Source organism: Notothenia rossii, assembly GCF_949606895.1.
Source record: "Notothenia rossii genome assembly, chromosome: 9".
Lineage (NCBI taxonomy): Eukaryota > Metazoa > Chordata > Actinopteri > Perciformes > Nototheniidae > Notothenia > Notothenia rossii.
In genome coordinates this window covers 53,404,349-53,417,175 of record NC_136907.1, presented here as the reverse complement: position 1 = coordinate 53,417,175, position 12,827 = coordinate 53,404,349, and the positions used below count along the sequence as shown (strand labels likewise).

General features: G+C 37.4%; 2 protein-coding genes and 1 long non-coding RNA gene across 6 annotated transcripts in view; all 3 read right to left on the bottom strand.

Annotated features, from left to right (window-relative positions):
- Nucleotides 1-461, bottom strand: part of LOC307018917 (post-GPI attachment to proteins factor 6-like) — a 55,304-nt gene extending 54,843 nt beyond the window's left edge. The window contains exon 1 of one of the 3 annotated variants that reach the window (XM_079649418.1): nucleotides 264-461. In XM_079649418.1, the coding sequence (XP_079505544.1) occupies nucleotides 264-327 (64 nt within the window). In that variant the 5' untranslated portion in view covers nucleotides 328-461. The remainder of the gene's footprint in view (nucleotides 1-263) is intronic. The other 2 variants (XM_079649416.1, XM_079649417.1) reach the window with 2 other exon arrangements.
- A 1,170-nt stretch (nucleotides 462-1,631) lies between these two features.
- LOC307018919 (uncharacterized protein) lies at nucleotides 1,632-7,330 on the bottom strand. 2 transcript variants are annotated; one of them, XM_079649421.1, is made up of 3 exons: nucleotides 6,798-7,330; nucleotides 3,010-3,188; nucleotides 1,632-2,263 (listed from the first exon to the last, which is right to left on the bottom strand). In XM_079649421.1, the coding sequence occupies exons 1-3, from the start codon at nucleotides 6,999-7,001 to the stop codon at nucleotides 1,756-1,758; spliced, it is 891 nt and encodes a 296-aa protein (XP_079505547.1). In that variant the 5' UTR covers nucleotides 7,002-7,330; the 3' UTR covers nucleotides 1,632-1,755. The 2 variants fall into 2 exon arrangements, with proteins under 2 accessions (XP_079505547.1, XP_079505548.1); XM_079649422.1 differs by lacking the exon at nucleotides 6,798-7,330 and adding an exon at nucleotides 5,647-6,005.
- Nucleotides 7,331-8,778: 1,448 nt separating this feature from the next.
- On the bottom strand, nucleotides 8,779-12,003 carry LOC307020014. The gene is made up of 3 exons (XR_013802760.1): nucleotides 11,953-12,003; nucleotides 10,713-10,805; nucleotides 8,779-9,712 (listed from the first exon to the last, which is right to left on the bottom strand). It is a non-coding gene; the product is annotated as an uncharacterized lncRNA (long non-coding RNA).
- Between the last annotated feature and the right edge of the window lie 824 nt (nucleotides 12,004-12,827).

The following is a 12,827-nucleotide window of genomic DNA, read 5'->3' as shown; positions in this document are numbered from 1 at the left end:
TCATCAGGGCTAAAAAAAAGTCTAAACATTGGTGCATGTCAACGCTTCTAAGCTACATAACCAATTAGCAGTATTATATTAACAATAATAGATACATTGTTTAAACAAAAATGTTCACGTGAGAGAAGTGTGAGACTATTTTAAAGAGCACAGACTGCGCGAAAGGTTTCTGTCATTCAGCTAAACTCGGACTAAACATAGTAGCAAACATGCTAACACCAGTTATATCTGACTTCGTCCCTTTGGCTTAAAAAAACACTTACCGTCCGCTAAAGTCCAAGCTGACAGGGCAACGAAAAGTAGAGCACGTAGAAAACAAATGTCCATGTTTTCTTTGCCAGTTTTTGCACCATTACATTGTTATGTATCTACCTGTAATGTCCAGTAATGTCAAACAAATCTAACGCTACGGACAAATCATTCCACCTGCACAGCACTTCCTGGTTTCTGTGTAAATACACGACGTCACGAATGTAACGGGTGCTGCCTTTGCTGTCTGTCGGAAAGATCATATACAGAAACGAACAAAACAGTGATAAATCTATGGATTTATCACTATGTTCCGTCCTCCATATAAATCCCTCTTTCATTTGTAATTTAACTCATTTTGAAAGACATAATGTAAAAAAATTCAAAATAAAACACCTGTAACTACACATTTGTGTTAATAAATCAAATATACTACACACAATTAATTACATTTAGGTGTTGTAGTTATACGATATTGACACTTAAATCTACGAGTTTTAGATTACCAAAAAGACAACGCCGCAATTCATGTTTTTAACCACCTAAATGTGTGTAGTATCTGTCATGAAGGACTTGTTTAACTTTATTTAATATCCAGCATTCTAAAAGTTGAATATTATATTACAACAAATGTGATGTTTACACACATTATTCATACTTCATCTGCTATTCTTGGAATAGCAGGTGGAGGAATTACTCTACTTAAGTAGAAATGCCACAGTGTTGGAATACAATGTTACAAGTAAAAGTCCTGCATTTTAAATGGTTCTCAAGTTAAAGTACAAAAGTATCAGCATCGAATTATACTTAAAGTACCACAAGTAAAAGTACTCATTACGCAGATTGGCCCATTACAAAATAATAGATATGATATGCTCTGATTATAATGATTGATCATTAAAGTGTTCTCAAAGTTGGCAAAGGTGCAGCTGTTTAATGAGTTTGTATATTGCAGGGTAGCTTGTGAATTTACTCCAGGTGTGACTAAAGTCTGATTTAAGAGTTGATTATATTTCACATTATTAATCCAAATCTGTAAAGAAATTAACGGTACAAAATAAATGTAGTGAACTAAAAGTACACTATTTACCTCATATTTATTGTTGTCCTATATTTACAACTGTCAAAGATTTAAAAGACAATGAACAATATGAGAGAAATAAGCACAAGAAAGCTAGCAGCCATTATTGTATATGAAAAAAATCAGACAATTGAATCAAATTAATTACAATCACATGAAAATGAGAGAAAAGTTCATGATCAATATCTCTGTAATTCTAGTAATCTTCTAAAAGAGTTTCTTCACGTTTGTGGTTGCCTTCATTTTAGGATAAACATGTTTTTGGGATTTTGAAAGTATTACAAATACACATATCAAACAGTTTACATTTACTTAATTTATTTAGCAGTTTTAAAGTGCAATTAAAATCCTACTGCATTACTGTCGAATTTGAAAGGAATAGCTTCAAACCAGAGATCATCCATTCAAATGGTGCTTATGGGAGATCATAGAAACATCACATCGTCCAGTGACTCCACCCAGCACCACTGAGCGTCATAGCCCAGTAAAGCAGTCTCTCTATTGGGCGCAGTCTCTTCCTCTTCCATGGTATTGTTCAGAGAGGTTCTGGGACTCTCCTGAGCTTGGTGATCTATCTGTGACTGTTCAGTGAGGGAAAAGCTACCACTATCTGCTCTCATGTCTTTTTTTGCTCTGCTAGATCTGAGGAGAGCTTTTCTGACAATGTCAGTGCCAGCTTTAAGGTCTTGTGGTTGTGACTTTGGAAATTTGGCTCTAACCAAACCATTAACAGGAGTAAATGCTGCCCCATCACGCCTGCCATGTGTGGAAATACTGACTTCAAACTCAGGGGTGGAAGGACTTGATTGCCTTGCTTCAGTAGACTCTGGGATCTCCATGCGGTTTGTATCCGCGTCATCAGTGGATAGTGTGTGATCATCTGATTCCCCTCCAGATGTTTCAGTCAAATCCTGAGTTGGACTCTGGCTTTCTCTGTGGGAGCAAAGGTTTTTGCTAAATGTTTACCTTCAAAATGCAGAGATAAATTACATTTGACAATGTTTGGGAAATTTAGTTTTCTTGGTTTTAGGTTTCAGATGTTTTGTGTTGAATGTACACTGTATGGACCAGGTCAAAAAACTGTGGTCATTTACAAGGATGTGAGCAAATGCTCAGTTCATGTTCAAGAGATTTAGCACAATCCTGGTCAGTGTATTTTCACAGCAGTGATAATATAAAAAGTGTGTATATATCCTGAAAGATGAACTGTCAAATACTGTCCATTAATATGCCAAATATGAAAGTAACATCGACATTTAGCTTAAATTACTTGTGTATGTTTATGGGTGTCTTATCTGGTCATATATTGCGAATTGCAGACTTTCTGTAATGCAAACACCCCTGGTGATGATAGGAAGACTCAACCACACTACACCAATATGTTTTGTAAGATGTAAGTCATGGTATTACTTTGTTTATTGCAAATGTTCATACCCGTTGTATTTATCTTTGAAAATGTTTTGTTGGGTGCCTTTATTGAAGTGACAGTGTTGAAAGGGGGAGACAGCGGGGGATGACACAGCAAATGACCTATATTGGAACCTTCAGGTTCTCCGCTATACCAATTGAGCTATACGGCAGCCCTCATACATTTAATCTGAAGGTAGTATTTATAAAAATATAGGGTTTAAATGAGGACATGTTCCTGTACACCTGCCAATCGAATCACTGTACAGTACCTGCAGGGGAACATGGAGGCCTCCTCCAACGTTGCCAGGCTGCTCAGGCTGCCTGTCAGGCTGCTGCCATGGCTAGCTAAGGCGCCCCGATCCTCCATCAGCCAACGCATCGCCTCGATTCCCTCGTGCACAGCCACCAGCTGCCGCAGAATCTTCACATCAGCAGAACGCAGACACCTCTATATGCAGGAACAGTGCAGAGTTATATATATATATACATACCCCTATATATACATATATAAATAATATATATATATATATATATGAACGTGAAGCAAATAAGGACACTTACGTTGTGATTAAAGTATGTGCACTCATAGATTACTGCCTGCCTGGGCATACCGGGCACAGGACCAGGAGCCCAAAGTAGCCAGACTGGCTTTTTAAATGGTGACAAAATGGGGCAAAACAACCCCCCCAAAAAAGCTACAACAAGTTTAAATGAACACAAAACAAACACAAAGGGACACAAAAATTACCACTAACTAAGATAACTGTGGTTTGTATGCTTCTGCCAGTGAAGTTTCAGTATATACAGTTATATCCATGTCAATCCAAAATCTCAACACTTTATCATTGTATCCTATTAGAAATGTATAACATTCATTAATAGGGTATGAATTCATGAGTTATGGCCACAATATGTATTGTGAGATTACAGCTATCATTACTTTTGACACTTGCCTCTCAAAAAAAATCTGTTTATGATTGAGTCCAAGTGTAAGATTGTTGCTGATTTTAAGAAATTCCCGTATAGCATCTTTTAGATATCACGTTCAGCAGGACATGTTGACAGACGAATGGGCGGAACATTTGAAAACATTATGTTTTTTTTTTTTAAATGTCTTAAAAATGTGCAAAACAACCACAGACAGGAGAATACAAAGAGGCACACAAAAATCTATAAGTCATTGTCTCTTTGTTGTGGGGCCTTTTGCATGCCTGTGCCCAGGTGCCTATTTTATCATAATCCGCCCATGTGCGCACTGCAGTTATACGAGTGTGGAGAGCTGTGTGCATTTAACATCTCTCCTGAAAGATTCTGTCCCCCCCTAGTGAAGACCTCTGCCATACAGGGGCGGATCTAGACAAATATTCATGGGGTGGCAAGAGGGTGGCAGGAGAATTTCAGGGGTGGCATCCCCTGGCAGAAGTATATGATGATTTAATCGCAGTCATATCAATCAATGTTAACTTGGAAAGCCACAATATTGATATTTTAACTCAATAACATGAGGTGACATTATTGTGGCACATCAGTAAAGCCTTAAATATAAATATATAAGGTGGCACACGTAATTTAATGAATTTTAACTGAATGAGTTGGTTTAACTCATAGACCAGCAGGGGTACCAAATATGCAGACTGCTGCAATAAGTACATTAACTGTCTCATCGATGTGTGTCTGTATGAATATGATAATATTAACAATCATATTATTCCTATCAGCTGTCAATCACTGTTATGATTCACATATTTAGTGTTATTATTAAATAAACTATCTTTTTTGGAGGAGTTAATGATGAATGTTCCTCAAGATGCTTGCTCACCCTCCTTCAAATTTGAAAGACCAGTGATTACTATCATAATTTAAAAGAATCAAAAGGAACATTTCAGCGCCCCACAACTTCATTGCAAACAGTTACAACCTTGACTTTACATCAGAAAGAAAAAACATTAAAGAAATGACTAACTGCATCAGTTAGGGTTAAAACAAACGTGTATTCAGCTAAAACATACATCGCTGCAGTTATGATCCAGTGGAAAGTCCTTACCTACTGGCCTAGTTAAATCAAAGTGGTTAGTTTTTTTTGGCTGGGCAGTGAAGTTTTACACAGCGTCTTATTTGACTTTCTCAGGACTTGAGACTGTTTTTTGGGGGCAGACCCCCACAAAGAAGAAACATATATGTACACATGTAAGGTCATCTTCTTAAACAGTTTATTATTCTCATCGACTCATCCGTGAGCAGAGCATCAAGTTGGCATGTCTATAACAGCTGAATGTGGTGATTAACATCTCGATCAGCAAAACGCCTCACAAACTTATTAAGATTTAAAGCTATGGTGCGTTTTGATTCAATGCTGAGTACAGCCAAACTTGACAGGCTCTTCTCTGTCATAGTAGACCGCAAACAGTTGCGGCGCCAGAGTATTTGTGTTGGGTAATCTATGGTAGGGCTAACCCATACAGTGGTGGGGCTCAAGTCAGTATTTGCAATGTAATTACATACACACTCCCCTTGACAGTGAAACGCCACGCGTGAGGTTTAGATTATTTCCCTGTCTCAATCCAAATTGAACTGTATGAAATAAAAAGGCACATTTGTCTTGTATTAAATAAAAAGGGTGACCTGGAGCCAATCCTGCAATTTCCCCACAGGGGAAAGAGTTGACATGCTGAAAACCCAACCCCTACAGGGGGGTTTGGGGGGATTCTCCCCCAGGAGATTTTTGGAAATACTAACATAAAATACACATTCTGGTACTCTCTTGAGAAGAAAAATAAATAAATCTATTACTCCACAACATATTTTAAAAAATGAATGCCATTTTAGTTTTTTGTTACTTTGTTCTGAAAGCTGAAGCTGCTGCTCCTCACAGAGAGAAGAGGGAAGAGGCTGTGTGAATTACTTACATTACATTGTGGATAAGGGTGGATAGCCCCCATTGTTCTGTGTGTCAAAATGAAAGACAGCCCACACACCTATCAATCATCAAACCGTGGCGTCTTATTTCATTACGTGTTGATTTCTATCAACACGTAATGTTGTACCGATGTATATAGAGATGTACTACAGCAAAAGTATTCTCCGTCGGGACTTCCTGCAACAACACCACACCGTTATCTTGATTCTGATTGGCCAGAAGACATTATCAAAGATGTTCTATTGAGAAGACGATCACTACGTGACAAAAGTTTTCAAAACCGTTTCTGTTCTTCGGTATTTCCAGACAAGTGGCTACTGAAATCAATCTTGCTGTCTGTGCAATTTACTCCGCGCGAGTTGGCAGACAATATTTTGCTTACTTTAACATCATTGTTCATGGTGGGGCTAAGCCATTTATTGGTATGGCTGTAGCCTACCCCAGCCATACCCTGACCGCAAATACCTCATTCCTTCTGTCTACTTGTATCCGAAATGCTTCTCGTTTTGCGCTGTCCTCCCGTTCAAATGAAATCGCCGCCAATCATATTTCCAAGCTCGCGCCAGGGGGGGGGGGGGGGAGGGGTTACAAGGCTCGCGTCTTGTGCTGCATTCACTTGCACTCGGACATTAGAGATTTCCTCTCATAAATGTCCGATGAGCCACAACTTTTCTTTCAAAACAAAGCTGCCAACTGGGGTGGCAGCTGGGGTGGCAAGGCATTTTTCTGAGTTGGCAGCTGCCACCCCGTAGAACCGCCACTGCTGCCATAGCCACAACACATGAGGCAGAAGAAAGAGCAAAACACCTTAGGAAAATGAGGGAGGAACAAAGATGATGTGCAAGGCTTCCAGAGTATGACCAGAGGACGTATCCAGAAGTGATTGGAGTGGAAGAGAAACAGAGAGGCCAGGTGAGGGGTGTGGTGGAGAGACAGGTGATTCAGTCTGTCATTAGGAATCGAAATAAGCAGGTGAAGCGGCACAAGGTACCCTGTGACTTTGACATTTCTTCAGTCTAGAGAAAAACAAGTAATTAGAATATAAAGTATAGGCTATGGCAGAAACATGTTGTGCACTAAACAGCAGATGTAGAAAACATGTAGTGCCTATATCTATATATTTAGGGTGAGAATACTCACCATCTCTTGTTTTAAATTGCTTATTTTGTCAGAAAAACTATCGGAGCTGCGATCTCCCATGTCCACCACATCAGACCTCCATCCATTTTCGCCGTCCGCAGCATCCCTCATCCAAATTAGAAGACTTTCCGGTGTCTTCCTGCCAACTTTATTTTCCACTTCCTTCAGATCTGGAAATGATTCGTTGAAGGTTTCCTCCGCCATCCCACCGTGCAGTAATCACTTCCAAATCTTGGATTGAGGAGATATTGTTCTTAAAGTCGCTTTCCAAATCCAAATAAGACCCCGTAGCGGGATAATGACACACCATAAACCTCTCAAACACTCACAATAATGGCCCACTCGTTATATTCCTGAACAGTCCACAATAAACCGCGATCACGAATGACAAACGTGCCATAGAGGCGCAGAACGAGCCATGAAAACGCTGGAAGTGAGCGAGCATGTCACCTGTTCACCTGCTGACTGCTGTCACCAGTCATTCAGGCAGCAGAGGTATTGATGGTATGCAGCCGTGAATGTGATGCTGGAAAGTGGAAATGCTCTTTGTGGTGTCCTGAAACAAAGGTGTGTGTTTCATACCAGCAGTCACGTGGTTACAGTAACACAAGTGCGCACATTACGTTGTTCTAAATCGGTGAATGTGATGATCGACTGTATTAGCCTACTGTATTTAATTTTGGTGCACTATATTAAAAAAAAACACGGGCATTTCTTCCACATGGAGCGTTAGTTAACATTTATTGGTTTATATATATTCTATATTGCAAAATATTACATCAGAATGTGATTTAAATTAGACATTGGGTTAGCTAAATGTCTTGTCAATGTTATGCTAAGTTTAGGCTTTCGTTAACTAACAACATTACCTTATTTTCTTTTTGAACTTTGAAGCAAAAATGTCACCTGTTTCCTGTTACATAATTCAAGTCAAAAAGCAAAACGATATTATGTGCAACATGTTCCTTTATTTTAGGTTTTAGCCATTTCAGTAAGCTCACACTTACAATAAAACGATTTTACTCTAAATTATGCTGATATTAAACATAGCCTACAACTCATCGAATTATACAGTACCTATTTTGTAAAAAAGATAAATATGTAATTCAATTATTAAACCATGTATATGTGCTGACACAATGGTTAAAACATCAACATCAATGGAAAAACTAACCAAGTAGCCTAAAATAAAAAAATGTAGGCTTATAGTGTTTGTTTCACATATTTTTTGGGAACTTGTGATATAAAAAAAAAGTTATATATTATATTGGAAAATGTATCCAGATAGCTCCTTCAAAGTCAAAGTCAAAGTCAACTTTATTCTCAATCTCACTCAAAAAAATAACTCATTTTTTCTTTTTTTTTTAATTTTCTTTTTTTTCTTTTTTAACAGACATTGCTCCAGATATCAAACCGTACATCAAAACATGTAACAACAAACAACTAAACAAAACGTAACGGGGGAGGGGGGGGGGGGGGGGTGGATGCAAGGATGACTTCCTAAGACAGCTGATTGTGACATACACAGGACATTACATACACAATACATTATACATTACACAGGAGATGCCATATTGACAGGGTTAGATAGGAGAGCTGCGGACAGTGAACCGCAATCCTCCTATCTCCCCTCAAAATCCCCCAGCAGAGAAGCTGCACGCTCCATGTTCAGTAGGTCCAGATACTCCCTCAGCCAAAAAAATAACTCATTGGATGAACTCAATTCAATTGTGGGCAGGATTTCCATCCAATAAATATTCGTAGCCCCAACTGAAACTAAAAACATCCATTTAATAAAATTGAATTGAGTTAGTCCAACTCATTTTTATCAAATAAAGCTGAAATAAAATTATTACGTTAAGTAAATTAAATGAATTTACATTTGTCCAACTCAAACTAATACAATTAATTGTTAAATAAATAATGTAAAAATATAATTATTTTTCACTTTCTCCCCCATTAAAACACTCATGAGACAAAACCTAGTTGAGATATTTTTATTGAAAATTCTCAGATAACAATTACACCTTGAGGTGGATAGCCAATCCTCACTTTACTTGTGTAAACAGTGTCAAAGTTCTCTGTCAGAGTTATTTGTCTGTCTGCATTTCTTTTTTTATAAAACATCAATAAACAGACTGAGCAGGAGATAAAAGCAACTCAGAAAAATAATAATAATGCCAATCATGGATGAGGAAGGTGACAGTAATCCTCAATTCAACATCAATATTTGTATATACATCTCAATATTAACTCTACTTGAATACACAGAGCAAGATGTAAAAACATTTTTTTTAAAGAACATTTTTAAAGTGGTGCAAATAGCACTGCCGTAACAGTGCCGAAACTGGTGAAAAATGAACACCCAGCTATTCTAGATCTCCCAGAGCCATAAACAACAAAGACACTATAAAAAGGTGGATGCTTTGCACTGCTCTCCAAACAGGGAATATCATTGGGTGGTTTTGATATATAAAAGAGCGCATTGCACAAACCCTACAGTATATTTGGTAATTGAATAAGTGTAGTGTAGCCATTTGCTTTGAACCTACAATTACAAAAAAGCTAAATATTTGTTAAGGAAACATGACAATACACTTCACCTCTTATGCAAACAGCTTGATTTTCAGCTGCTGTATTTTTGCATTCAGCTTGTGCCCATCCAAGTTCATTACGACCTTCTGTAGAAACTCAAAGGTGTACTTCAGGTTGTCCGGGAAGCTGAGATCAAATGCATAAATTAGCCCCAAGAGCATGATGAGTCCCACAATGACGCTGCCTACGTTTTCCATGACTTTAATGCCTTCGATAACAATTCCCACGTCCTCTGGCCCCCCATCCCCGTTTCTTCGGATCGTGTAAATCCCCATGACTGTGTTGGAAATGTCCCTCTCTGCATCGTCAGTGGCGGAGGCCTGAAAACAACACAAACAAGTATGTTAAGTAAAAAGCTGAACCCCACAAACAGAAAACTGTGTATGAAATATAAATAAGCATTCTTAAACCATCAACTGCAGTTTAGAGAAGCAGATTTGCTTCTGTCTGGCTCGCCTAATCAATACTGCTTTAAAGTGAGATAAGGACCTCCAACCTTATCAACATACAGAGCCTGAAATACAGAAATAAATAGTTGTACAAAAATGTAGAAATAAATTAAATCTAATAAAGATAGTTATCCATGTATGTCCTGTTTGCTTATCAACTTTTACTTATTTATTCATACATTTACCTATTTATTTCTATATTTATTATTTTATTCATGTATTTATTTCAGAATCTATTTATTATTTTATTTATTTACTCCTGTAATAATTTAAACATTTATTTATGTTTTTATTAATCCATTCACCTACTTATTTCTCTATGTATTTCAATATTTATTTATTCGAGAATTTACTTATTTCAGCATGTATTTATTCATTTCTGTATTAATTGATACGTTTATTTATTGCCATATTTATTTATTTACCTACTTATTTCTACATTTATTTATTCTTAAATGTATTTATTTCAGCATTTATTTATTATTTATCCCTGAATTAATGTATACATTTATTTATTCATTAATATCCATATTTATTTATTTATTTCCTTATTTATTCCTGTATTTATTTTTACATTCATTTATTTATTGATAATAATAATAATAATTTTAATTTTTATAGCGCCTTTCAAGAGACCCAAGGACCTTTACAATGGGAAACAAAACAACAAAAATAATAATAGTCACAAGGATACACAGGTTAGATACTTAAGTAGTATACACAAGCGAGAAGTTGACATTATAGACATCTAGCCTTGGGTATGAATGGTGGTGTGCCATAGGATGTTCTCATTATAAATACATGCCATGGTATGAATAAGTTAGGGTAACACTGTTCAACGCTACATGGGAAAAATATTGTATAAACTTACCAGATACTCCTTGAAGAACGAGTCTGGATCTTCATTTAGGTATATTACAAGGCTTCTCAGGATGCACTCCCTCCTGGTGTTGATGTTGTCACACTAAAGCAGGGTCGACAAATCAGGACAGAATTTAGTTAATGTGGGTGCGACAGAGCGGTTGTCTGAAGACCAGAAAGGTTGTATCAGTCGAAATGTCCCTAAGTAGGACATGGTATCTGACGAAAAATGCATTTGTACTAACCAAATCTGTGATTGCAAGGACTTCCTTAATCTTTTTCCCCTTCACTCCTCCTTTGCTGGTGAAGATTTGTAGCAGCTTGTCGGAAAATACTATATTATTACACTATTTATGCTAGGTGTTTATGCTGTTAAATTGAGCATATAGTTCCACTGTAATTGCCTAAGAACCCACCGCATCTCTGTAGTAATGGCACCGTTTGAATTGGATCAGGTCAGTTTTTGTTTATGTTGAACAGTTTCAGAGAAATAGCGTAACTGTAACCATAGTAACTCAATCTCACTCGTGCCTGTGTTCGCACAGCGCCAGAGGAGAGGGGGAGACGCGGTGCTGAGACCCCGCTGAGTGAACAGCGAAGGAATAAATTACAATATAATAGATTGGTGTAGATTTCCCACTTTCCCCCTGATGATCTCAATAACTCGCTACATTTTTCACTAGTAGCTTTTTAGAAATAAAGTCGCTAAGAGGGTCTGAAAAGCTAGTAAGTCCAGCGAGGTTACCCATAAAAGACTCAGCACATATATTATCTCATTATTTAGATTAAATATTTGGCTGTAAAAAAAAGACCAGTGCCTAAACTCAACTGAACTCCTACAGTCCTCCTCTGCCTGCCTGCACTAAGGCCAGGAGAGATGGACAGACCTGAGCATTATGATGGCGGCGCTTACCTCATGCACTTTAATTACTCTTTGCATTTTTTTGGTTGGATATAAACTCAATTTTGGTGTACTGTGTTCAATGAAAATAACATTAAATCTAATATAATACAATTCACTAATCTCCATTATCCAGCAGGTATTCAATGCTACCCACATGTAGCAAGCTAGCTTCTAGCTACCAGTTATCTGGCTAGCCATAGCTAGCTTGCCGTTTACAAAACGGAGCAAAATATAACACGGTGGTTTCAAATATTCTTGTCGATATCACTGTATGAAAAGGCATTACTTGGAAACAGGGTACGTTCTAAACTACTAGAGACTACTAAAAAACTACTAAAATACTTACCAAAGAATAGACTTTCCCCAGTCAGTTTCCACAGTCAGTGTCAGAGAAAAGGAGGCAAAAGACAGAACGGATGTTGCGCATGCGCAAAGGGGATGTGCAAAGGGGCGGTCCGCAGATGAAAACAATTCATTTTGAGTTGATCTGTCCTAAATACATTTAATAAGTGAATTGATTAAAGTAATTTGTGTTACACTAATGAACTATACTTAGGTTTATTTCTTAATAAAAAATATTTAATAAAGCGAACATTTGTATATTGTGTCAAGTCTAATAGTTGGGTTTAGAACCTCAATTCCGTGACCATTCTTCTGCTAAGATGTTTTGACACTTGATTTGACATCATTGGACCTTTTATAAAAAATATAGACCCAAGGTCCCTCCCAAAAATCCCGGCAATTTTTGCTAGAGGGCCAAATCCAAGATGGCTGCTCGCGCCATCTTAAAAAATTAACTTTTGAACCAGAGCGCCTAGAGTCATGTGTAAATGCACTTTTTGGGGTAAGTCGACCACAAGGATTCCATTTCTGACATCAGTTTGGCGCTATGACATCGTTCGGACCCACAAATCCAAGATGGCCGCCACCCGGTCGAGAAATTACACACGTTTCGAGTACTGATCGACTTATAAGCAAATAATCTGCATATTAATATTTTACCATGAAATAAGAATGTATGACAAGATATACAACTACTTAACCTTCAAATAAAATACTTTTATTAGCTGTAACTTGACTAGTTAGCAAATGAGAACACTTCAAACAACATGTAATAACGTAAAAATGCTGCCTCGAGAAATGGCAAGTTTTGAACAATAACACAAATGAAACACAATTCTGCTTTTTTTTTAATTTATCAATATGACACTGAGAGTCCGT

Coding starts and splice junctions, on each gene's coding strand:
- LOC307018919 (XM_079649421.1), bottom strand. CDS start 7,001: ATGGCGGAGGAAACCTTCAACGAATCATTTCCAGATCTGAAGGAAGTG. Junction 3,189..6,797: donor GCAATTTAAAACAAGAGATG/GTGAGTATTCTC, acceptor TCCTGCATATAG/AGGTGTCTGCGTTCTGCTGA. Junction 2,264..3,009: donor GCCTCCATGTTCCCCTGCAG/GTACTGTACAGT, acceptor TTGCTCCCACAG/AGAAAGCCAGAGTCCAACTC.